At 51.7% G+C, this 19,835-nt stretch overlaps 8 protein-coding genes and 1 long non-coding RNA gene across 11 annotated transcripts; 4 read left to right on the forward strand and 5 right to left on the reverse strand.

The window, feature by feature from the left end:
• The first annotated feature begins 182 nt into the window (after positions 1–182).
• LOC112348424 (rop guanine nucleotide exchange factor 7-like) lies at positions 183–2,842 on the forward strand. The gene is made up of 8 exons (XM_024680871.1): positions 183–595; positions 660–974; positions 1,032–1,148; positions 1,216–1,370; positions 1,426–1,500; positions 1,558–1,848; positions 1,904–2,263; positions 2,314–2,842. Exons 1-8 carry the CDS (start codon positions 496–498, stop codon positions 2,725–2,727), a joined length of 1,827 nt encoding a protein of 608 aa, XP_024536639.1. The 5' UTR covers positions 183–495; the 3' UTR covers positions 2,728–2,842.
• On the reverse strand, positions 2,731–3,850 carry LOC112348425 (protein GDAP2 homolog). The gene is made up of 3 exons (XM_024680873.1): positions 3,485–3,850; positions 3,149–3,422; positions 2,731–3,037 (listed from the first exon to the last, which is right to left on the reverse strand). The coding sequence occupies exons 1-3, from the start codon at positions 3,723–3,725 to the stop codon at positions 2,842–2,844; spliced, it is 711 nt and encodes a 236-aa protein (XP_024536641.1). The 5' UTR covers positions 3,726–3,850; the 3' UTR covers positions 2,731–2,841.
• A 39-nt stretch (positions 3,851–3,889) lies between these two features.
• Positions 3,890–5,954, reverse strand: LOC9645810 (2-oxoisovalerate dehydrogenase subunit alpha 1, mitochondrial). Its single transcript, XM_024680872.1, has 9 exons — positions 5,772–5,954; positions 5,581–5,718; positions 5,285–5,467; positions 5,020–5,177; positions 4,855–4,954; positions 4,682–4,793; positions 4,460–4,599; positions 4,200–4,385; positions 3,890–4,128 (listed from the first exon to the last, which is right to left on the reverse strand). The coding sequence occupies exons 1-9, from the start codon at positions 5,940–5,942 to the stop codon at positions 3,970–3,972; spliced, it is 1,347 nt and encodes a 448-aa protein (XP_024536640.1). The 5' UTR covers positions 5,943–5,954; the 3' UTR covers positions 3,890–3,969.
• On the forward strand, positions 3,980–4,212 carry LOC112348427. Its single transcript, XR_002993027.1, has 2 exons — positions 3,980–4,088; positions 4,157–4,212. It is a non-coding gene; the product is annotated as an uncharacterized LOC112348427 (long non-coding RNA).
• Positions 5,955–7,143: 1,189 nt separating the features above from the next.
• LOC9645811 lies at positions 7,144–9,966 on the forward strand. Its single transcript, XM_002975878.2, has 3 exons — positions 7,144–7,303; positions 7,390–8,698; positions 9,587–9,966. Exons 2-3 carry the CDS (start codon positions 7,451–7,453, stop codon positions 9,836–9,838), a joined length of 1,500 nt encoding a protein of 499 aa, XP_002975924.1. The 5' UTR covers positions 7,144–7,303; positions 7,390–7,450; the 3' UTR covers positions 9,839–9,966.
• Positions 9,967–10,405: 439 nt separating this feature from the next.
• On the reverse strand, positions 10,406–11,750 carry LOC112348394 (histone H1-II-like). Its single transcript, XM_024680788.1, has 3 exons — positions 11,572–11,750; positions 11,280–11,501; positions 10,406–11,179 (listed from the first exon to the last, which is right to left on the reverse strand). The coding sequence occupies exons 2-3, from the start codon at positions 11,496–11,498 to the stop codon at positions 10,604–10,606; spliced, it is 795 nt and encodes a 264-aa protein (XP_024536556.1). The 5' UTR covers positions 11,499–11,501; positions 11,572–11,750; the 3' UTR covers positions 10,406–10,603.
• Positions 11,751–11,800: 50 nt separating this feature from the next.
• Positions 11,801–13,910, reverse strand: LOC9645812 (probable alkaline/neutral invertase F). Its single transcript, XM_002976075.2, has 4 exons — positions 13,300–13,910; positions 12,801–13,229; positions 12,192–12,750; positions 11,801–12,127 (listed from the first exon to the last, which is right to left on the reverse strand). Exons 1-4 carry the CDS (start codon positions 13,702–13,704, stop codon positions 11,832–11,834), a joined length of 1,689 nt encoding a protein of 562 aa, XP_002976121.1. The 5' UTR covers positions 13,705–13,910; the 3' UTR covers positions 11,801–11,831.
• Positions 13,911–14,027: 117 nt separating this feature from the next.
• LOC9646219 (polyadenylate-binding protein-interacting protein 8) lies at positions 14,028–16,496 on the reverse strand. The gene is made up of 12 exons (XM_024680787.1): positions 15,945–16,496; positions 15,598–15,846; positions 15,389–15,496; positions 15,275–15,319; positions 15,122–15,194; positions 14,942–15,054; positions 14,807–14,866; positions 14,703–14,750; positions 14,562–14,630; positions 14,440–14,501; positions 14,298–14,376; positions 14,028–14,223 (listed from the first exon to the last, which is right to left on the reverse strand). Exons 1-11 carry the CDS (start codon positions 16,092–16,094, stop codon positions 14,319–14,321), a joined length of 1,035 nt encoding a protein of 344 aa, XP_024536555.1. The 5' UTR covers positions 16,095–16,496; the 3' UTR covers positions 14,028–14,223; positions 14,298–14,318.
• A 255-nt stretch (positions 16,497–16,751) lies between these two features.
• Positions 16,752–19,572, forward strand: LOC9646220 (heterogeneous nuclear ribonucleoprotein Q). 3 transcript variants are annotated; one of them, XM_024680786.1, is made up of 9 exons: positions 16,752–16,883; positions 17,406–17,917; positions 17,965–18,081; positions 18,136–18,276; positions 18,327–18,503; positions 18,567–18,774; positions 18,842–19,029; positions 19,086–19,171; positions 19,228–19,572. In XM_024680786.1, exons 2-9 carry the CDS (start codon positions 17,468–17,470, stop codon positions 19,352–19,354), a joined length of 1,494 nt encoding a protein of 497 aa, XP_024536554.1. In that variant the 5' UTR covers positions 16,752–16,883; positions 17,406–17,467; the 3' UTR covers positions 19,355–19,572. The 3 variants fall into 3 exon arrangements, with proteins under 3 accessions (XP_024536554.1, XP_024536553.1, XP_024536552.1); XM_024680785.1 differs by having other exon boundaries at positions 16,753–16,883; positions 17,330–17,917; XM_024680784.1 differs by having other exon boundaries at positions 16,755–16,883; positions 17,189–17,917.
• Positions 19,573–19,835: the final 263 nt, after the last annotated feature.

Below are 19,835 nucleotides of genomic sequence, written 5' to 3' on the forward strand. Positions count from 1 at the left end.
GACCGGAGGTTCCTGCGAATCATTGACCGATGCGTGGGACCGGTCCTTCCCGACGTGCCGGTTCTTGCAAGGCACGACCCTCCATCGATCATAAAAACCTCCTTGGTGACATGGCCACAATGCGAGCCAGCCGTGGAGCCAATAGCACGCTGACGTATCAGCAGGCTGCCACGTGGAAGCTTTCGAGTGGCTTGTGGCTCCGAAAGCAAGCAAGGTTTGGCGCTATGGCGGAGCTCTAGGCTTAAGAGCGATCTTTCCGGCAGGGTAAAATATTTGTCCTTGGGATCGAGAGATTTCGGGGAGGATCGAGCGAGCTGCTGGCGCGGCGATCAATCACCAGGCGCGTCCGCTAGGTCTGGATTTTGAGCTGTGATGTGGAGTTCTTGGGACCTGCATTGGATCGAGCTTGGCAGATTCCCAGTGAATCACGGCTTCTGTCCAAGATTCTAGCCCTGGAGCGCAGAGTGATGGCTAGGCGTCGAGAATGAGGCCGCGATGGCGAGATTGGGGAGCATCATCGAGGGTGTGTATGCATCTGGAGCTGCTGCTGACAACGGCTGGAGATCAAAGTCGAAAGATCACGCGCCCGGTGGAGGTAGAGGCATTTCCTTCTAGTTTTCGTACTCCCTGATCGTTGTTTCTTCGCTTCCTTGTCCCAGCGGCGGCGGAGCGTATGAAGGCATTGCATATCAATGCCTACTTCGGCGCCGGGGAGAAGCATCCAAACGCTCTTCGCGATGACCGGCTCGAGTACCCAAGCACTAGCTCCAGCGCGAGCTTGGATTTCGACGACGATGGTGGCTATAGTCCGAGGGAGCCATTCTGGCACCCCGAAGAGAAGCAAGCTCCCAGTGGAGTGTCTCCGGGGTGGCCTTTGAAGCACGAGGGCATGGTGTCCAAGCCATTCTCGGGCACAAAGCAAGGAACGCGTATGTGGGAGGAGAAAAGAGAGAAGAGGGAGACTGAGGCCTCTGGTAAGCTTTTTTTTTTCCTCTTTCATGCGCAGAACACCTCGAGATGCTCGTTTGCAGAAGTGGAGATGATGAAGGAGAGGTTCGCGAGATTATTGCTGGGCGAGGATATGTCTGGAGGCAGTAAAGGTGTGTGCACTGCACTGGCGATCTCGAATGCCATCACGAACCTTTCTGGTGTGTGTCTTTTCTTTTTTTCCTTCTTTTTTCGTATGCGGAGGCTGATTGATTGGTATTGTCACAGCATCCGTGTTTGGAGAGCTTTGGAGGTTGGAGCCTCTATCCGTGGAGAAGAAGAAAATGTGGCGAAGAGAGATGGAATGGATACTGTCTGTTACCGATCACATCGTCGAGCTCGTTCCGACTTGGCAGACATTTCCGGACGGCAGTAGTGTTGAGGTGTGTTTGCTGTTCTTGACGTGTGACGGCGTAAGATCCGGATCTTTGTTTGCAGGTTATGGTCAGTAATCCCCGGGCAGATCTACACATAAATCTACCAGCCTTGCGGAAACTTGATATGATGTTACTGGTAACGAGCTTGTTTTAGTTTGATCGGCAGCTGCTTATAACTAATTCTTCCATACAGGAATGTCTGGATGGTTTCTCAAAGACTGAGTTTTGGTATGTCGACCAGAGTGTCGCTATGTCTGAAGCGGAAGAGCAAGGCACTCCAAGGAAATCGCTACCGAGGCAAGAAGAAAAATGGTGGCTGCCTACGCCAAGAGTTCCCGCTAATGGTCTGTCCGCCGAGTCGAAGAAGCGCCTGCAACATCAGAAGGACAGTATTAATCAGGTCTTGAAAGCTTCAATGGCCATTAACGCACAGGTACTTTCCGAAATGGACGTGCCTGAGGTGTATTGGGAATCTCTTCCAAAGGTAAGCGTCCTCAATTGGAGTTCGCAAATGTAAATGTTTGTGTTTTTTCTTGCAGAATGGGAGATCAAGCTTAGGCGAAGGTTTCTATCGCTGCCTATCTTTCGAGCAATTCTCTCCTGAAGCTCTGCTGGCCACGCTGACCATGGCATCCGAGCACCACATTCTGGAGATCGCCAACCGCGTGGAAGCCGCTATTCATACGTGGAAACGGAAAGTAAGCTCGAGGCATCCTCATACCGATGGAAAGCCCAATGCCAGATCTTCCTGGGGTGGACTTATGAAGGACTTGGTCGGAGACGGCGACCGGCGAGAGATCTTAATTGCCAGAGCCGAAACTCTCCTGCTTTGCTTAAAGCATAAGTTCCCGGGACTACCGCAAACTCTCTTGGACATTCACAAGATCCAGTATAACAAGGTACGCGGCAAGCACATGCTTTTGGTGACGGGCCAATGTTCCTTCTGCAGGACGTCGGACAGTCCATCCTGGAAAGCTATTCTCGTGTTTTGGAAAGCTTGGCGTTCAGCATTATATCGCGTATAGATGACGTCCTCCACATTGATGAGCTTGCAATGACCGCCGATCCAACACCAGCCGAGGATCCAGCACCAAAGATATTTCCCGCGGCTTTAAGCAAGATACCTCCGATTAGAACATCGATTCCTGACACCAAAGGCTTCGGGGATTTCATCAAGGCACCACCGCCAGCAGAAGCAGCTTCGCCCAAGTTCGATCTCCCTGGCAAAGACGAGACCGGATTGAGCCTCACAGCAACGTCGCCATCGCCAAAGTTTGATCGTCCCAGGAAGCCAGAGCCACTCAAGAACTTCTCTTATGCCCGGCATCTCGAGAGCGTGCACAGTCCTCCGGGAAGAGACTAGGAGGAAGGGGGTGAAGGAGGCAGGATAGATTCCTTGGTAGAGTAGAACAAGGACCACTTACAGATACGTCCGGACGATTTATTTACATCACAAGCTCGTGCGAGTTGGCATCTTCTACGTCACGCAGTGCGGGTGTCCTATGTGAGGGACGTGCCTGAGATCCTCGGACACCGATCCATAGTCGAAGTAAGGCCGGCACTCCAAGTTGTCATCATACTCCCACGCGAACTCGGGGACTTCGAGCTGGTCGGAATCGATGTAGCTCCACATAAACTCGATCCGGGGGACGTAATTCACCTTCGCATAGAAGCTGTGGCACAGGAAGATCACGAAGTTAAGCTTGTGGAACAGGAAAAGAGCTACTTTCGAGATGGAGGAAAGATGAAAAGGGGGGATACAGAGGATTTTGCATTTTGCTCACCCTTCGCTGAGGAACATCCGGCCGAGAGTAGCGAGGAGAAGCCTGGATTGGAGCCCCGGGTGGACGAAGTAGATGGCGTCGATCCCGTGCTTGGACTCCGGTGGCAGCGATTCGTAGAGCCATCTGAGAGTGAGCAAGCCGGGATTGTTGACGCTGTTCTCGACGCCGGTGTGGAAGTAGACGACAACGAAGGAAGAGCCACCGGCCTCCACGCTCAGGAACTTGAGCTTGTGGAGAATGTAGGCGTGGAGCTTGTCCTTGCTAAAGGCAGCGGCTGGAAAGCACGATGGTCAGAACAACCCGAGACGAGCAAAGAGGAGGAGATCTCCAAAGTACCTGGGAAGAACTTGCCAACGATGCGAACGATCCTCCGCCCCTGCCGGTCGACTCCATCGAACTTGAGGAAGTCGAGCTTGTCAAACTCCGCAGCCTCTTCACTCGTCGGCTCCATACAGCTCGTCTTCTCGCCTTTACGAGGACTGGCAGGCGCCTGGCCCTCGTTGATGTGCCTCAGCACCCAACCGGTCATTGCCAGCGGCTCTTCGCCAATCAAGTTACAAGCTGGAATGTTGAACATCTTATCTACTCAAGACACCTTGAAGATGGATCGAAAGATCAGTGGGGAGCCAAGAGGCGGATAAGATCAGCTTATCTATCCACAGGTCGAGGCCGGGAAGGAGGAAAAAAAAAATTCGAGAAGGAAAAGAAAGAAATCAAGCGGAATATCACGACTGGGGACTATTTAGTGGCAGAATGACGTCCTTATCCATGATTCCCTGTCCAGGGCGAGATATTCCAGAGCTTTAAAGTTGGCTTACCTGTCAGTGCGGGGCCAGGGATGGTGGATTTTTTGATACCGTGTCTCGCAACGTGGCCTCCTGTTCGAGCAGATTCCTCGGAAGAGTGTCGTATACGTCCGTGAAGAGCTCGGACAATGGAGGTTTGTTCTTCTTCTCGGCTTGGTTCATTGCACTAATCACCTGTTTTTTTTTCGTATTTTTTGTGTAGAAGAAGCGATGTTGATGGTTGCTTGCGAAGAAATTCAATGTACCTCTTTTCGCGCCGCTCCTCGGAGTTCCTTCTCGTCCTCGACACTCCACCAAGCGTTGCTCTCAAGCCATCTCCGGAAGCGCAGGACCGGGTCGCGGACGCTTCTCCAGTGCGCAATCTCTTCTCCGCTCCGGTACTTTGTGGAGTCGTCGGACGTGGAGTGGTGCCCGACGCGATAAGTCATTGCCTGAGATGCTCGAAAGCGACGCTGAGTTATAGAATATGGTCCCTAGAAAGAAAGGCATGTTGCTCAGAGAATACCTCGATAAGGACGGGTTTGCTTTGTTCCACTGCGAGCTTGCGAGCTGCGCTTACGGCTTTGAAGACTGCCAGCGCGTCGTTTCCGTCAACTCTGATACTCGTCATGCCATAGCCTCGGCCCCTCACCACTATTCCATCGCCTGGAGCATCAAAGTTTCAAGAAAAGAAAGAAATATTGTGAAGTTGTCAAAACAAACGCTAGCAATTGGATCGCGTGCTTGCCTTTGTATTGCTCGCATGCTGGTGTGCTTATTGCATAGCCATTGTTCCTGCATACAAACAGGACGGGAGCTTCTAGCACCGCCGCGAAGTTACAAGCAGCATGGAAATCACCCTGTGGGAAAAGAAAATGGGTTCAAGAGATCAATAAAGCTATTGTGTGCGAGTTATTCTACCTCGCTCGATCCACCGTCACCGAAGTAGGTCACGGCACACGCATTTTTCCTGTCCATTTTCAGTCCATAAGCTGCTCCTACGGCGTGAGGAAGTTGCGTCCTGAATCACAGAGAAAAATGACAGAGTCAATCAATAGAGGAAAAAGAACGAGAAGAATTACATACGCTATGGGTGACGAAATTGTGAAGTAATTAAGTTTTTCCGAGCCGTAGTGAATCGGCATTTGCCTACCTTTCCCGTGCCCATCTTCGTTGCTAAAGCACTGGTTGGCAAACTCGTCAAGCGTAAAACCCCTCCACATTAGCACGCCATGCTCTCTATACTGCCGAGCCAAAGAAGAAGAAACAAGAAAAATCAGCAAACAAAGCTATGGTGGCAACACAAAAACAAGCGATTTGTTTTTCTATCCTCCAAGAATCTAATCCTCACCTGGGGAAAGACAACGTCGTCTTTTGTCAAAGCTGCCGCGGATGCAACGTTGAGCGCTTCCTCGCCTATGTTAGTCAAGTAGAAAGAAATCCGGCCTTGCCTTTGAGCCTCGTAGAAAATGCTGTCAAAGGTTTGCAATCGTACCATGGTGTGGTACATCTTCACCGCCAAAGAAGAATCGATCTGGAACCAAAATGAAACCAATCATTCATACCAAACTATCAAAAACTCTATGTTTCTCCACCCACCAAACCAATCGTCCAATCCAAACTACAAGAAATTTCTTCCCCACATACCTCAGGGATGTCGGATCCGTCGAGAGCACGCCCTAGATCGTCGAGAATCCGGAAGCACGGCACGGCCTCGGCCGCATTGGGCGAGATAAACTCCATCCTCGAGGTGAATGCGGCCTTAGCGCCTGGAAAATCCAGCATCTGCCCCGAAATATCACAGATTTTCAATCTCCATCGCCATGGAATTCGCGAACCTGATCGTCGGGGCGATGATCGGCCCCGGAGTTGACCGCCTGATCCGCCGCTGCTGCATCCGTGCCGTGCCGCCGCCGCCGCGAATTGGATTCGTAGAGCGATCGATAGCTCCCGGAAGCGCGGAGGAAGCGCTTTGGCGCTCCGCGGAGGAGGAGAGGGAGAACTCCCATTTTCTTGTTGGATCATACAAAACCACGAGGTGTCATCTCTATCAGGTATATTCCAAAGCTATAAAATCGATTCGGTCAGGTATATTCCAAGAATGTAAAAAAGATTCGATTTAGGTCAGGGCAATATTTTTAGGGCTCTTGAGCGATGGCGCTAGCAGGGGCGTGGCGCCGGGCATCCGCAGTAGCGGCATCGTCCATCCCGGCCTCTCGCGCGTCCCCAGTCGTAGCGCCAGGCTACGGCGCATCAGATCCATGGCGGATTCCAGCTGCATTTGGGGCGGCGGGGCGGCGGGGCATGGCAGATCTCCTCCCCGTCCAGGTCCGGCAGCCGGGCGACTCCCTGCCGCGCGTCGACACGCGCATCGTGACGGCCATCGCGGTGGACGAGGACGGGCGGCGCCACACGGTGCGCGCGCTCGCAGGTCAGTCGCTGTTTAGGGCTCTTGTGAATGCAGGGCTGCGCCTCCACTTGTCACACCAGCTCGACACCTCGTGCTATGGCTACGTGTGCCGTGTGAGCATCAGCGACGAGTGGAGGGCGCGGATCCCCGAGCCGACCGAGGACGAGCTTCACGTCCTCAAGCACCACTTCACGCCGCCCGACTTCGATCCCTCCATCCGGTGCAGCTGCAAGATCAAGCTCAGCGACAAGATCAACGGCATCGTGGTCGCGCTCGTCCCCGAGAAGTGCTGGGATTTCACTTGAGAGGAGAGAATGTGGGTTGTGGAGGGGTGATCTTCGATGGACAGTGTGCAATAAGCTATAGCAGGTGTCTTTTGCTTCTCTTTCGGGGAAGACGATCGTCCCCTTTAGCTCCTTGCAGCACATGCCCAGTGTGGGGATTTTGTTTCATAGTTGATGTCACTGTGAAGTCTTTACTGGATTGGGATCGATGGCGCTACAAAGATCTAAAATACATATTATCACTTAAATCTCATGGAGAAAACTCGTGTTTTAACTGTTCTAGATATTCTAGATATTCGAGCACCGACATTGTGGATCTTTTACAAGGTAAACTTGATTTTTATATCTGTTTTTTCATAGCTGCTAAGCTATTGGGATCTTTTTTCCAGCTGCAAATACCAAGTGGCGGCAAATTGCTATAGCCTGCCATGGCCGAGTCTTTCAAGCGCGTACAAACAAAACGACGACCTGGACCATGACACGTGAAGAAGGATAAAGAAGAGGGAGTTACATCAGAGATCGCCAATAAATATTTCTGCGAAACGCGAGCTGATCACAGCGCGGGCGATAAAGACTGTAACTTAGATCACTGCTGATCGGGCAAGCACTATAGCTAGACTTGAAATCACCGAGAAAGAAAGCTTAAGAAACGAAAGCTTACGAGTAATCGACCAAGGTAAACTACACAACTTGATCGTGCATTGTCTTAAGTTCTTCGTGTCTCTCTTTCGAGTTTCTTATCCAATCCTCTCGGTTGTGTAGGCGCTGAGAAGTTCCAGCCGAAGTTCTTCCCAGATCTATCGCCCGAGATCCAAGGAGAGCCATGGTTACCTCCTCCTCGTCCAAGAAGCTCTTCCCCCGCTTCGTGACCCTGAAAGGCGACAATGGTCAGCTCCTCACAGTGCACGCTCTGGATGGAGTACCGTACCTCACATTTACTTCCCTGGAGCCGTCGCGGCTGGCTACTCATGAGATCATCTGCCACAAGGATCTCCCGGACGTGGTGATGATCCGTTCCTCCAACGGCCGCTACTGGAGCCGCAACGAGAATAGCTGGATCGTGGCGAACCGGGACGAGACCCCGGCATCCTCGGATACGAGCTCCAACTTCAAGATCGTCCGGGTGAGTAGCAGCAGTAGCAGCAGCACGGTGGCGCTGCAATCCTTGGCGGACGGGAGCTACTTGCGATGGTTCTCGCAGTCGCAGGTCCAGCACGGCTGCAACGCGGTCGGGAGTTCGTGCGACGTCCACACTCACCTCGAGCTCTGCGATGCGTCCGAGACGGCGCTGGTTCTCCCGCGGCTGCTCTCGCTCAAGTCGGACAATGGGCTGTTCCTCGCCGCGCAGTACCAGCGCGAGATCAACTGGCTGAGCTTCGCGAGCTCCTCCAAGAGCGAGCTCGCGACGGCGCACGAAGTAGTGCTGCTGCCAAACGGGAACGCGATGATCCAGAACGTCAAGAGCGGCAAGTTCTGGCGGGTGAGCTGCGTCAACTGGGCGTGGGCGGACGTGGATCGCTCGCACGCGCTGACGAACACCGCGTGCCACTTCGAGCCCGTGAAGGTGAGCGCCACCGAGGTGGCGCTCAAGTCGGCCTTCTCGGGGCGGTTCCTCAAGCGCTACACCGAGTACTGGAAGGACGCGCTGTGCGGGCTGGCGTGCGGGATGAACGATCCGGCGACGCGGTTCGTGGTCGGGGGCGCGGTGGTGTCGCAGAGTTTGGAGGAGATCGCGTACTCGCTCAAGATGGCGGAGATGGTGGAGGTGAAGAGCGTGGAGGTGGCGAGCGGGGTGGCGACGAACAGCGAGCAGAAGGCGTGCGATGTGGTGGTGCAAGTGAAGTTTTCGTTATCGGTGTCGCGGAGGCACCGGTGGTCGGACTCGTCGACTTTCGTGAAGGCGTGCCCGAGGACGAGCTTCACGGTGGGGGTGCCCGAAGTGACGTCCGCGGAGGGCAGCATCACGGTTGGCGCCGCACAGTGTTTCAAGACGAGGATGTGCGCCGTGGTGGAGGAGGCTGTGCAGTTCCAGTCGACTTACACTGTCAAGAGTGTGGAGCCCGGGGAAGAGGTATGGATCTTGGTTTTTCTTCTTGTTCTTGCGAGAGTTCTTGAGAAGTTTGCTTTGTTTCATCGCATCTGTAGGCTCTAGTTCCTTAGATTGCTTCTTTGTCTTGGTGGCATCGCTTCTGAGGCTCAAGTTCTTTCTTTTTATGCTTGATCTTCCTCTTCGTTGCATCGCGTTTGTCTTGTGATCAATGTATGGTTCTTTCTCTTCCTTTCTTCGTCTTTTGGTTTTTCTTCTTGTTCCTGCGGGATTTCTTGAGAAGTTTCCCTTGTTTCATCGCAGAGTTCCTTAGATTGCTTCTTCTCTTTCTCTTATGCTTTCCTTTTGTTGTTCTTGGCGAGATTTCATGAGATGTTTCATCGCAGATCTCGTTTTATTGCTTCTTTCTTTTGGTTGCATCGCATTCTGAGGCTCAACTTCTTGTTTTGGTTGCTTTTGCATCACATCTGCTTGATTTCTTCTTCTTCCTCGTTGCATTGTTTCTCATCAAGCGATTCTGGAAAGATTCGTTTCTGTTCTCTCCTCTTTGAATCGCACTCTCTGTTCATTGTTTGGAATCTCTTAATTTTCTTTGCTGTTTGGATTGCTTCTCTAGATTCTAGGATTGAATCACTGGATGTTTTTCTTTTTTCTTCCACTAGTCACGCTCAGATGCTTCTCGTCTTTTCCTCATCGTCTCTCATGTGATTGTTCTTTTAGACTCTTCCACCTTTCGCTTTGCCCTTACATCTTTTCCTTTCTACGTGACTCGATTCCAGCTTTTCTGTACTACTCTCTTTTCCATAGTGGGATGCTCTGCTCTCTTCTAAAGATGTCGTCCTTTGAGATCTTTCTAATCGATGCGATTGCGATTGCTCTCACAGTCTCGCTAATGCTTTCGATTCATCGCAGGTGACTGTCAAGGTGCAATGCAGCCAAGGCAAATGCCGCGTCCCCTTCACCTACAGCGCCAAGCAAACCCGGCTGGATGGATTCGTGCTCCCCACGATCCAGTGCGTGGATGGCTTCTTCGAGGGCGTGAGCGTGTTTGACACCAAGGCCGTGGTGACAAGCGCGCACCGCAAGACGCCCACTTACTTGCCCGTGTGCTGCTCCTTCGCCTCCACCGCCGCTGGCCGACGCCGCATCCCGGCAGCTCTGTGATCGGACGGCCGGATTTCGCTGGCCGGATTTAAATGTTTGAATTGTGCTCCATCCTGGCCGTTTAACGGATGTGTACTTTAGAGGATCCAAGAAACCTAGAGAATGAATTATCTTCTTCATTCGATCTATATTGCATTGTTTACATCCTTTGTTTGATTTTCTGGCGAGCAGTGAGCACGATCCAAGGGGAAATAGATCTAGACTTAGATTAAGCACTGTCTATTCACTCTTCCTTTTGGTTGCTCTGCTTGCTTGCAGAGCTTATGTGATGAATTGTTCTTTTTCTCTTTGTTCTTCTGGATTCTTCTTCTTTGTTTCCGTGACTCCGTACTGACAATCTCTCTCTCTCTCTCTCTCTCTCTCTCTCTCTAAGCAGCCAAGGCAGACGCCAGACCCTCTTCAATCTAGTCCGCCAAGCCCAATGGGCGATCAAATGCAACCATGCCATCCTCTGTGATTGGACGGCAGGGATCCAAATATTTGAAATCTATGCTGCATCTCGGCCGTTGATTTGAATCCGAGCCCTTGGCGGGAAGTAGGGCCTGAGAGCTTTCTCAATCTATAAAGTACCAACGAAACAAATTCCAGAGGAGCTCAATTGTAGAAGTGAAAACGAGGAAAGACAATTTGGAAGAGAAGAAAGCATCAATCACAAACAGTCAAGAGCTAGGCTGAGCTGGTGGTATATGTTACAAAAAGCACCCAAAAAAAAATTAATCCCCGTCCATGATCTCCATCCGCCCATGATCTCCATCCATCCTCCCTCTACTTGCTCGCCTTGGTTCTGGCCTTCTTCTTTGGCGATCCAGCGCTGGACGCCTTCGTCTTCCTGCTTCCCCCCTTGGCCGAAGAAGCTTTCGCTGGCGATGGCGACTGCGCTTTCGATCTCGGCGACTTGCCCCGGGATGGCGATGGCGATGGCGATTTCGCCGCCTTCTTCGTTGCCACTGCCTTCGCTGCCTTGACTGTCCGCGCTGCCTTGGCCTCTTTACCTCCCTTGGTCACCTTTGGTTTCGCAGTAGTAGTGGCAGCAGTGCCCGTGGTAGCGCTAGCTTTCTTCTTCTTACTCTCGGTCTCGGTAGTGTCGCTGGCCTTGGCTGGCGCCTTGGGCGCCGCACTGTTGCTGCTCTTGCTGGCCTGCTTGAGCTCCTGGGACAGCTTGTACGAGCCCTTCACCTTGACCAGATTCTCCTGCTTTATCTGCTTCTTGAGCTGGACCGACAGTAGCTTCCGAAAGTTCTCCGGGAGATCCTTCTCGTACCTCTCCTCGATGAACTTGGCGATGGCGGGCTGGCTGGACCCCGTCCTGTCCTTGAGCGTCGAGATGGCTTCCGTGATCATCTGGGAGAAAACAGACCGCCTCGCGTCAGAACATATATCTATCTACATTCCCAAAACGAAAACAAGAGAAAAAGCAAAACAGGGGAGAGAGTGAAAGTACCTGGAGGTAAGGCGGATGCGTCATAGGCGCCCTCGAGCCCTTCTTGGGTGGAGAAGAGGCCGCAGGAGCAGGTTTCGGGGACGAGCTCTTTCTCGTTGTCCTTGTTGTCGTGGACTTTGCCTTCGTTGACGGGACCTTCTCCTTCTTCGCCTTTTCCTTCGCAGGAGCTTTAGCCGCAGCAGTGGCGGGCGCCTTCTTCTTGCCAGCCTTGGCCGCCATCTCCTGCACGCGAAAAAACAACAACCGCAACAAGAAGATTATCCAACCCTAAGCAACCCAGGGCAGCACTCACCAAGAAGCGAACTTGGTCGAAGCGATGAGATGACCCTCCTCGTAAAAACAACCCCACCGAAAAAGGATATAGCCTCGGAGCTTATTCTGTAAAAGCAACTACTTTCCCCAGGCCACAAAACCACTTCTGATCGAATCCCTCCGCGGATAATCCAACCACAAGTTAACGGCCTGCCTCCGTCCCCCGCCTATCTATCTATCTGAAGATCTCTAAACCGATCGATCGAATCCCCTCCCTGTACGACGAGCTGCCCGAACTATCTAGCACGTCCACGAGTTAGACCTGGTAAGGTACGGCTTGGTCTTCTTGTCTTCCTCCAGTGACACCATCCCCAAGTGCGAAGGATCCTCCAGCATCATTTTGGCAACCAGATACCCCGCAATTGACCATGTCTGGAGCTTCCTGGCCTGCTTGCCGATGTAGCGACCTGTCTTTCCGTCGTAGTACTCGGGCCACCCATCCTTGCTGAGCCTGGCCTCGGCGATCTCAATGGCCCTGCGAGCTATCTGTGGTCGCCCCGTCTTGATGCAAGCCGCCGTCAGCAGCCACAGGAGCACTGGACAAAGCCCACAAGAATTAGAACTTTGGAGGTCACAAATGTAGCAGCAGAGGCAAAGTACCTGGCCACGAGCCGCCGTTGTGATAGCTCCATCGAGTGTTCTTGGGATCACAGCCGGTCACAATCTTCCATTCGTGTCCTTCCAGTGCCGGATACGTTACCTTAAGTGGCATCTCCCCAATGAGATCGTCCCAGCGCTCCTCGATGAGGTCCATGATCGCGGTGGCCTGCTCCGGCGTTGTCAGCGACGAGAGGATGGCCACGCAGTTTCCAATCGTGAACCACCGAAAGTCCATCCTCGCCGGGCTCACATTCCCAATGAAGTAGCCACCTTTCATGGGCATGAAGTCGAACACCCAGTCGGGTATGGAGTCGGGGATCACGTTAAACTTGTTCACCGCTGTGTGCGAGTACTCCTCTGTTTTGTAGCGATAGATGTTGTTGAGCTGCTGGAAGTCGAGCCAAAAGTACGAGCGGAGATGGTATCGCAGGGCATGGAGCCTCTTGTCAATCCTCTCGATGAACTCTTTACCGCCAGCTTCCGGCTTGAGCAAGAACTTTGCGCAGCGGAGAGCCATAAAGAACAGCGCCTGGATCTCAATCGGGTACCCGTAGATTCCCTGCAAGAAGCCACAAGCTCAGAACAAAGACCTCAATCGAAACTCCTTACCATCCGGCGATCGATCATGCAGCAGCCATCGGCACAGAGTAGAGTCGGGAAGGTGTCGAATCCTTCCGAGAGGCACAAGGTGAGGATCAATCGTATCCCTCGCTGGCAGTCGGGATCGTCGGAAAGGTTGTGATCGCCGGTGGCCTTGACATAGGCACGGAGGAGAATGATCCACCAGAAGCCCGAGTCGACGGGAGCGACTCTCCCAATCGCGCTCTCGCCAAAGTCGGCGATCATCGTGTCGGTTCTGCTGGGATCATGCAATACCTTGAAGCTCGCCGGCATTACGCCCTCGCCGAGCGTGAAGCAGTCGATTCGCTTCTCCCACGCTTGCAGCCGCAATGTCTTCATCAGGAAGTTCTTCGCAATCTCGGGTTCGCCATTCATGATGAAAGCGAGGGCGCTGGGCACGAAATCTCTCACGAAAACCTGGAATGCGGCCCGTAATATCAATCGCGCATGCGAAATCTTGCAAGAACAGGCAAGAGAAAGAACCGACCTGGTTATAGTTGAGGCTTTCCTCCACCGGATCGTTGGCAGCGATTGTCCCGATCGGCTTGTCGCGGAAATACACCAAAGATCGCCGGAGCTGCTCCCATGCATCGATCATCGCGGGATTGGGATCCAGCAGCGACCGCGGCGTGTTGGAGGCCGAACGGAAGAAATTCATGGAGAAATTCTCACCGATCTCGTGCCGCGAGGGCGGCAGAGGAGAAATGCCGGGCGAAACTAGGTCACTGAGCGTGCGCTCGTCCAGCGACCGCTGCGTCTCGATCGGCCGGGGCTTGAGCGCCACAAGCTTGGAGAAATCGATGTCGCTGATGAGATCGCACAGGTGCGCATCGCCATTTCTTGACGCGGTATCGGATGGATCGGCCGCCGAAGCATCGAATCCCAGCGGCATTTTCCCCTCTCTTCGCTCCAAGAAACCAAGACGCAGTCCTACAAGCTACACACCGCTGTGTACATTAATACCTTCCCTAAAATTTTTCTTTTACCAAAGGTAGCCCCCACTCACGCGAAGAACTTCTCTTTTTCCATAGCTCTCAGGCTTTTTTGGCCAAGAGAGCGATCACCAGGCGTCCACGTCGGCCCCTCACGTGCCACGTAGGACCCAATTGCCAGAGAATATGCCCGCTCCCGAATATTCCGGTACTCGCGATCCAGAGAATATTCCCACCAAGAACCAAAAACAAAATTAAAATGGTTTTCCCTGCAACTCTCCCAGATTCCCAAAGATTCCTTTGCCACTTTGTTTCATCTCATCAGTGTCTCACAATCGCTGTGTGTTCTATGTTCAAGGAGGGATGAGATGTGAAACAAAAAGGCCTACTTTTCTCTCCACCGAAGCCCCCACCACCGGAAAAAAAAAAATCTCACCAATGTCGGGAAGGATACACGCACAGTGTGCTGTTGTGCCAGCCTGGGAGAAAGGCAAACAAGCACCGCTGAGCCCTGTGATAGAGATCACCAAAAATAAAAGCTCGAAAGCTATACCTTCCAGGTAATCGCCGATCTTTAGCGCAAAGATGGTCGAGGTGAGCGAGGCCTGACTGGGGTCTTCGACGGGCTCACCCTGTAAGAGACGTATCGGGAGTTTGTAAGAAAGAACAATCGGTGATCGAGCGAGTGTCTTTACCGAATTGGTAGCGAGCCAAGAATTGCACCGCTGCAATTCAACGCAGCCATAGCGCTCTCAGCCTGCGAAAGAGGTTGTGACCGTAAGCAACGAGCTCCCAAGGACCAAATCTATTCGCTCACCAGTGCGAACTCAACAAACGCTATTCGAGTAGAATGATGGTAGTCGCCCAGCAATCTCAAGCGCGACACCTGGACGAAGAGAACCAAAGAGTCGTAAAATGCGCAAACACGAAAGGAGAGAGACTCGAAAATGCTTCTTACCTCACCACAAAGTGACTCGAAAAATAGCTTCACATCGGATTGGGAGACCTGGAATAAAATCTTCCGTGTCATAGATCGACGCTGGACACAACCTCGAAAGTCACCTTCTTGTCGATATTCGTGCAGTATATGGTACGTGCGCACATCTGCCGCTCATCCTCTGACTGGAAGTTAAAAAACAAACACCCGAGCAAAATATGTGAGAAAGAGCTCCGCGTAAAAGTCAAAAAGTAGCTCACCCGAGGTAGAAAAGTCGGGTTCACTGGAACAATGGCCGTCTTAGAGGGCAAAACTCGAACTGGATAAAATCCGAGCATAGTTCCTGCGAGATTAAGTGCTTGGCGAGCACCCTCTGATCAATGGTGTGTCATCAACATCAACATGTAAGAAAAATGGACAACAGGAGCAACCGGTCTTACCTTCATCTGTGAATTCCACAAAGGCAAATCTCAGAACCGAATTGGGATCACCGCAAACACGGCAGTCAATAACCTGGAGTTGCAAAAGAAGAATAACAATTCAAAATCAGTAGAACCACAAACCGAGAATACTATCATGTACGCAATTATCACCTGGCCACAATTGATAAACAATGCTGCCAATTGCTCCTCGGTAACCTGGTAGCATCAAACGTAAGATCCACATGCATGAAGAGAAAAAACGAGGATGAAGAGAAGGAAACCAACCTGCTGATCAATATCTGAGACATAGACAGTCCGCCGGATACACTCTTCTCGCTGCGCTTTGCTTTGCCTATTGTTATATCTCTTCTTCCCTGTGTTGTATCCGTTTTGCTGCACAAGGAATAAACCAAGTTTGCGATCAGATCCGGCAAAAAAAGAAAAAGTAGCAAGGACAAAGAACGCCTTGGTCTCAAGCAGAACCTCTAGATCACCTTGCGTTGTTGCTGCAGTGGTTGCTGCTGCTGCAGCTGCTGCTGTTGATGGTTAATTTGCTTGGATAGGAGCTCCTTGGAAAGCGCGGGGTCTCCACGAGAAGGTGGAACAAACTCCTTGGCCAGGGGGTTGAGCTTCTTGAGCAAATCTTCCAGCTCCCTCATACTGTCATTACTAGCGTTACTCCGGCCGGAATTCTCATCATCCTCCTCGCCTAGCAAGCCGTTGGATCGCTGCGACTGGCCGACCTGGACAGACAAGCCGATGAGCGACGGTAGAGAGCGCCCGAGCCAGCGGAAGGAATCGAGAGCGAGAGAAATCGAGCGAAATCGGGTCGAAATCTTACCTCGTACAGCTGCTCCGGGGATGAATCCATGCCGCCAAAGCTGCTAGTCGTGCCGCCGGGGCCGCCGCCCTGTGGAGAAGACCCGGTCGCGGCTCCCAGTCCCAGTCCTACCGATCCATCCATCCCTGCATTGTCTGCAACCGCCATCATCGCGGGCCGGCGCACCAATCCGAGCTCTCACCAGCGAGATCCAGCCATCGCTGGACCAGATCGTCGTCGTCTCCCCCCGGCTCTCTCAAAAACCTAGAAACACACAAAAGCCCTAAGCTCCCTTGGATCCAGCGAGGAAAGCATGTAAGAGAGAGAGGAGGGAAGAGAGAGAGAGAGAGAGGAACAGAAGAGGGAGAAGACCTAAGGGGTGTGTCCTCTAATCGTAGCTAAGTACGCCCAAGGGTGGAGCGATCGCTCACGGCTCAAGGGCACACCAACGCAGCCGGCGAGCGTTTTTCTTGGCCGCGGGCGGAGAGATCGCCCGCGCCATAGCTATAGCAGCGCTGGGCTGGCCTCTTTTGGACGGCTACGAAACATTGACCTAATTTTCGCTGCATTTTGGTGGATTTCGTTCTCTCTTTCTTTTTTTATAATTTCTGCCTCTTTTTCTTTTTTTCCGGGCAATCATCACCGTACAATGTATAGCTGGTTAGTCTTTACGCTGGTAATTTAATCCGGAACCTAATTAATCCGCAAAGTCCACGCCATGCTCCCCCGTCTTTTAGGTGGGCCAAATAAAATCTCATTGGCCATCTTTCCACGTTTTCACACATGCTTTGTACTAGTTTGGGCCATGTCTCAATTTTCTGGATTGGGCCACTTATTATGACCACGCTCTAGGGTTCCTTCTCAGCGTCGTCTTCTAGGGTTTGGCTGGGGAGGAGGGGCTTTTGGCGCAGCAATCTCGCGGCGAATTCGCTCATTCCATCCCCGAATTCGCATTCTCAGGTACCTCGCGGCCTCTCAATTCAGCTCCTCCGTGCCTCTTTTGCTCGCATTTTCTTTCCTCCTGCATGCTCTGCCTGGCCATTCCTAGGAAGGGTTTTGCTGCGCGCGGGGGGCGTGGTAAGACTAGAAATCTATCGGCGTAGCTGAAATTCACGCGTAGGTTTGGTTACCAGCATTTTGTTTTCGTTTTTTGCGCATTTTGGTGGAATGGTTTATTTGGTCCATAACTTAACTGTGAAGGTGCTGATTGGTGGTTTGTGCCCGTGTCTTTGATCTCGATTTCATCGCAAAAAAACGAACTTTAGTTTTTTTCATGAATGCTTGAAGGCCAAAGCCTACTGTTCACTGTTCACTGTCTAGAACGGCCTTGAAGCTCTTTCTTTCATTCTTCTTTTACATTTTCATTGCTCTCAAATGGCCTTAACAGCAAATTTCTCTCTCTCCAGCCCTTTCTCTTGTCCAGTTTTTACTCCTCTTGATGCCCTTCGTCTGCGGATGCTCCCTTCTATTCCTTGTCCACAGCTCCACTACAAGCTTTTAGGTGAGGAGCTGCTTACTGCTACTGCCGAGGAGCGGGAGTGGACATGTCGGACGCCTCAGCGTCGCCAGAGGTCCACGACGACGAGAGAATTGACATAGACGGGGACGTTGAGCCAGAGGATGTTATAGATGACGAGACCGACGGCATTGTTGAGGAAGAGAAGGCCGACCAGGAAGGTCTCGACTTGGACATGAACGAAGACGAGGGTGGCGAAGATGAGGCCTATACCACAGATCACGAAAATGGGCTGCAAAATGGAGAGAATGCAAGCGCTGATCTGGGAGAGAGCGTTGATGTGACGATTCCAGAGGACGAAGTGGAGAAGAAGCCGGAAGAAACGCACAGGGATATGAAGGTTGACGACGACGAGGAGACCAAGAGCCTCCTCTCACGTCCTCCCCATGGCTCCGAAGTTTTTATCGGAGGTGTCACCCGTGACACGAACGAGGATGATCTCCGTGAGCTGTGCAGTCCGTGCGGTGAAATTTTCGAGGTACATGGATTCAAATATGAACTGTTTTATGACATTTTTATTATCAGGTCCGGATTCTCAAGGATAAGGAGACTGGAAACAATAAAGGCTATGCGTTTGTCACGTATACTAATCGCGAGACCGCCGAAAAGGCCATAGAAACATTGGCCAATTCGGAGTTGAAGGTGAGTGTTCGACGTTAATTCGTGAGAACTTTGTGTGATTTGGTTGTGTTTCAGGGAAGGAAGCTACGGTTTTCTCATTCACAGGCAAAGCACAGACTGTTCATTGGTAACATACCCAAGTCTTGGGATACTCCTGAACTGGAAAAGATCTTGGCGGAAGAGGGCCCTGGCGTTGAGGGTGTCGAGCTTTTGAAGGTACGCAACTATGCCACATTTAGTGTAGCAACGTGTTTCATTAAATGCAGGACCCTCGTAATCCTGGCAAGAATCGAGGTTTTGCCTTTGTCGAGTACTACAACCATGCGTGTGCCGATCACGCCAGAAAATTAATGTCGAGGTCGTCGTTTCGTCTTGGAAACAACGTACCCACGGTGAGCTGGGCGGATCCCCGTACAGGGGCGGAACCTGCTGCCACCTCACAGGTGAACGCTAAATGCTGATAGCGGCGCAAAGACTGATTTTATTTTTCTTTCATGTCCTCGCAGATCAAAGTCGTCTACGTTCGCAACCTGCCTGAGGCTGTGACCGAGGAGCAATTGAGAGGCTTGTTCGAGCATCACGGTGAGATCACCAAGGTGGTGCTGCCTCAATCGAAGCCCGGCCAGCCCAAGAGAGATTTTGGATTTGTCCATTTTGCGGACCGCAATGACGCGCTAAAGGCGATAGAGAAGACAGAGAAATACGAGCTAGAAGGTATGCTCAGCCTTATTATATGTTTCCTTTCTTGCAGGCTAAAGTTTTCTTAACTTGGAACTACCAGGTCGTGTTCTAGAATCGTCTCTCGCAAAGCCTCCTGTCGAGAAGAAGGGGATGGACCAGCCTCTAGCTCCTCAGAGACTGGGAATTCTCTCTCAGTTGCAACCCAGAACAGCCGCCTACAGCTATCCAGTTGACATCTACAACAACATAGGAACTGGAGGCGGCTATGGACAAAACAGATACAACCAGGTGATCACACGCTTCTTCTTTCTGTTCTTTCTCACAAGTTTCTCCTCGCTTTCCAGCCTTTGATCTATGGACGCGGGCCTCCTCCCGCTGGTATGACAATGGTTCCAATCCAACTTCCAGATGGCCGGCTTGGCTATGTTCTGTAAGTAGCTTGTTTCAAGTTTCGCGCTTAGAGCTAAGATTTCCTGTGCTGCGTAGGCAACAACCTGGGATCCAACAACAGGGATCACAATTTGGCCGGGGTGTACTATCATCGTCGTATAGAAGTAGCAGTAACAACGCGGGCTCTGGTGGCAGCAGCTCGAGGCGCTATCGGCCATACTGAGTGAGTGACACTTACACATATATGTTTGGGATCATCAGCAACAGGAGCTCACTTTTGCTCCATGGCTGTTCTTCCTTTTCGCTCATTTCAGGCTTACTAGATTTCCAGGCCTGATGCTTGAACAGGTGCGTAGCTAAAATGTATTTACGTCTCGTGAGTTTTTCCCAAACCGTTTAATAAGAAAGTGCTAAAGGTGAAGGAGAAAACTGTTGATTGTACTTCTGATGGATGCTTCACATCCAAATGCAAAACGTCACTTCACCTCTTCACTGCGAGATTCTTATGCTTTTAGTTGGGTGCTAATGATCTTAAACATGTATTAATAATAATTTGATCTCCCCAGGAGATCAAAACTCATCTGAAATGACCTGCGATTCCTCAGACCCTTGATTATAACTTCAGGCTCGATGTCCTTGACCAGGTCCCACAGTTTCAGTTTGAGCCCGGTGACAGGCTTCTCCTTGAAGAACACGTCCCCCCA

Source organism: Selaginella moellendorffii, unplaced genomic scaffold (genome assembly GCF_000143415.4).
Source record: "Selaginella moellendorffii unplaced genomic scaffold, v1.0 SELMOscaffold_29, whole genome shotgun sequence".
NCBI lineage: Eukaryota > Viridiplantae > Streptophyta > Lycopodiopsida > Selaginellales > Selaginellaceae > Selaginella > Selaginella moellendorffii.

What these genes read in the sequence shown, in the direction of transcription:
- LOC9646219 (XM_024680787.1), bottom strand. Translation starts at nt 16,094, where the DNA reads ATGATGGCGGTTGCAGACAATGCAGGGATGGATGGATCGGTAGGACTG. An exon ending in CACTGCAGCAACAACGCAAG is followed by an intron (nt 15,497 to 15,597) that starts GTGATCTAGAGG and finishes TTCCTTGTGCAG; the next exon opens with CAAAACGGATACAACACAGG. An exon ending in CGTTTGTTGAGTTCGCACTG is followed by an intron (nt 14,502 to 14,561) that starts GTGAGCGAATAG and finishes CCTCTTTCGCAG; the next exon opens with GCTGAGAGCGCTATGGCTGC.
- LOC9645810 (XM_024680872.1), bottom strand. Translation starts at nt 5,942, where the DNA reads ATGGGAGTTCTCCCTCTCCTCCTCCGCGGAGCGCCAAAGCGCTTCCTC. An exon ending in ACAATTTCGTCACCCATAGC is followed by an intron (nt 4,955 to 5,019) that starts GTATGTAATTCT and finishes TCTGTGATTCAG; the next exon opens with GACGCAACTTCCTCACGCCG. An exon ending in GCAAACCCGTCCTTATCGAG is followed by an intron (nt 4,386 to 4,459) that starts GTATTCTCTGAG and finishes CGAGCATCTCAG; the next exon opens with GCAATGACTTATCGCGTCGG.
- LOC112348424 (XM_024680871.1), top strand. Translation starts at nt 496, where the DNA reads ATGGCGAGATTGGGGAGCATCATCGAGGGTGTGTATGCATCTGGAGCT. An exon ending in ATTGGGAATCTCTTCCAAAG is followed by an intron (nt 1,849 to 1,903) that starts GTAAGCGTCCTC and finishes TTTTTCTTGCAG; the next exon opens with AATGGGAGATCAAGCTTAGG. An exon ending in ACAAGATCCAGTATAACAAG is followed by an intron (nt 2,264 to 2,313) that starts GTACGCGGCAAG and finishes TTCCTTCTGCAG; the next exon opens with GACGTCGGACAGTCCATCCT.
- LOC112348425 (XM_024680873.1), bottom strand. Translation starts at nt 3,725, where the DNA reads ATGTTCAACATTCCAGCTTGTAACTTGATTGGCGAAGAGCCGCTGGCA. An exon ending in CGTTGGCAAGTTCTTCCCAG is followed by an intron (nt 3,423 to 3,484) that starts GTACTTTGGAGA and finishes CGTGCTTTCCAG; the next exon opens with CCGCTGCCTTTAGCAAGGAC. An exon ending in CGGATGTTCCTCAGCGAAGG is followed by an intron (nt 3,038 to 3,148) that starts GTGAGCAAAATG and finishes CCTGTGCCACAG; the next exon opens with CTTCTATGCGAAGGTGAATT.
- LOC9645811 (XM_002975878.2), top strand. Translation starts at nt 7,451, where the DNA reads ATGGTTACCTCCTCCTCGTCCAAGAAGCTCTTCCCCCGCTTCGTGACC. An exon ending in GTGTGGAGCCCGGGGAAGAG is followed by an intron (nt 8,699 to 9,586) that starts GTATGGATCTTG and finishes GATTCATCGCAG; the next exon opens with GTGACTGTCAAGGTGCAATG.
- LOC9645812 (XM_002976075.2), bottom strand. Translation starts at nt 13,704, where the DNA reads ATGCCGCTGGGATTCGATGCTTCGGCGGCCGATCCATCCGATACCGCG. An exon ending in AAAGCCTCAACTATAACCAG is followed by an intron (nt 13,230 to 13,299) that starts GTCGGTTCTTTC and finishes GCCGCATTCCAG; the next exon opens with GTTTTCGTGAGAGATTTCGT. An exon ending in CAACGGCGGCTCGTGGCCAG is followed by an intron (nt 12,128 to 12,191) that starts GTACTTTGCCTC and finishes GGCTTTGTCCAG; the next exon opens with TGCTCCTGTGGCTGCTGACG.
- LOC112348394 (XM_024680788.1), bottom strand. Translation starts at nt 11,498, where the DNA reads ATGGCGGCCAAGGCTGGCAAGAAGAAGGCGCCCGCCACTGCTGCGGCT. An exon ending in CGCATCCGCCTTACCTCCAG is followed by an intron (nt 11,180 to 11,279) that starts GTACTTTCACTC and finishes GTTTTCTCCCAG; the next exon opens with ATGATCACGGAAGCCATCTC.
- LOC9646220 (XM_024680786.1), top strand. Translation starts at nt 17,468, where the DNA reads ATGTCGGACGCCTCAGCGTCGCCAGAGGTCCACGACGACGAGAGAATT. An exon ending in AACCTGCTGCCACCTCACAG is followed by an intron (nt 18,504 to 18,566) that starts GTGAACGCTAAA and finishes ATGTCCTCGCAG; the next exon opens with ATCAAAGTCGTCTACGTTCG. An exon ending in GACAAAACAGATACAACCAG is followed by an intron (nt 19,030 to 19,085) that starts GTGATCACACGC and finishes CTCGCTTTCCAG; the next exon opens with CCTTTGATCTATGGACGCGG.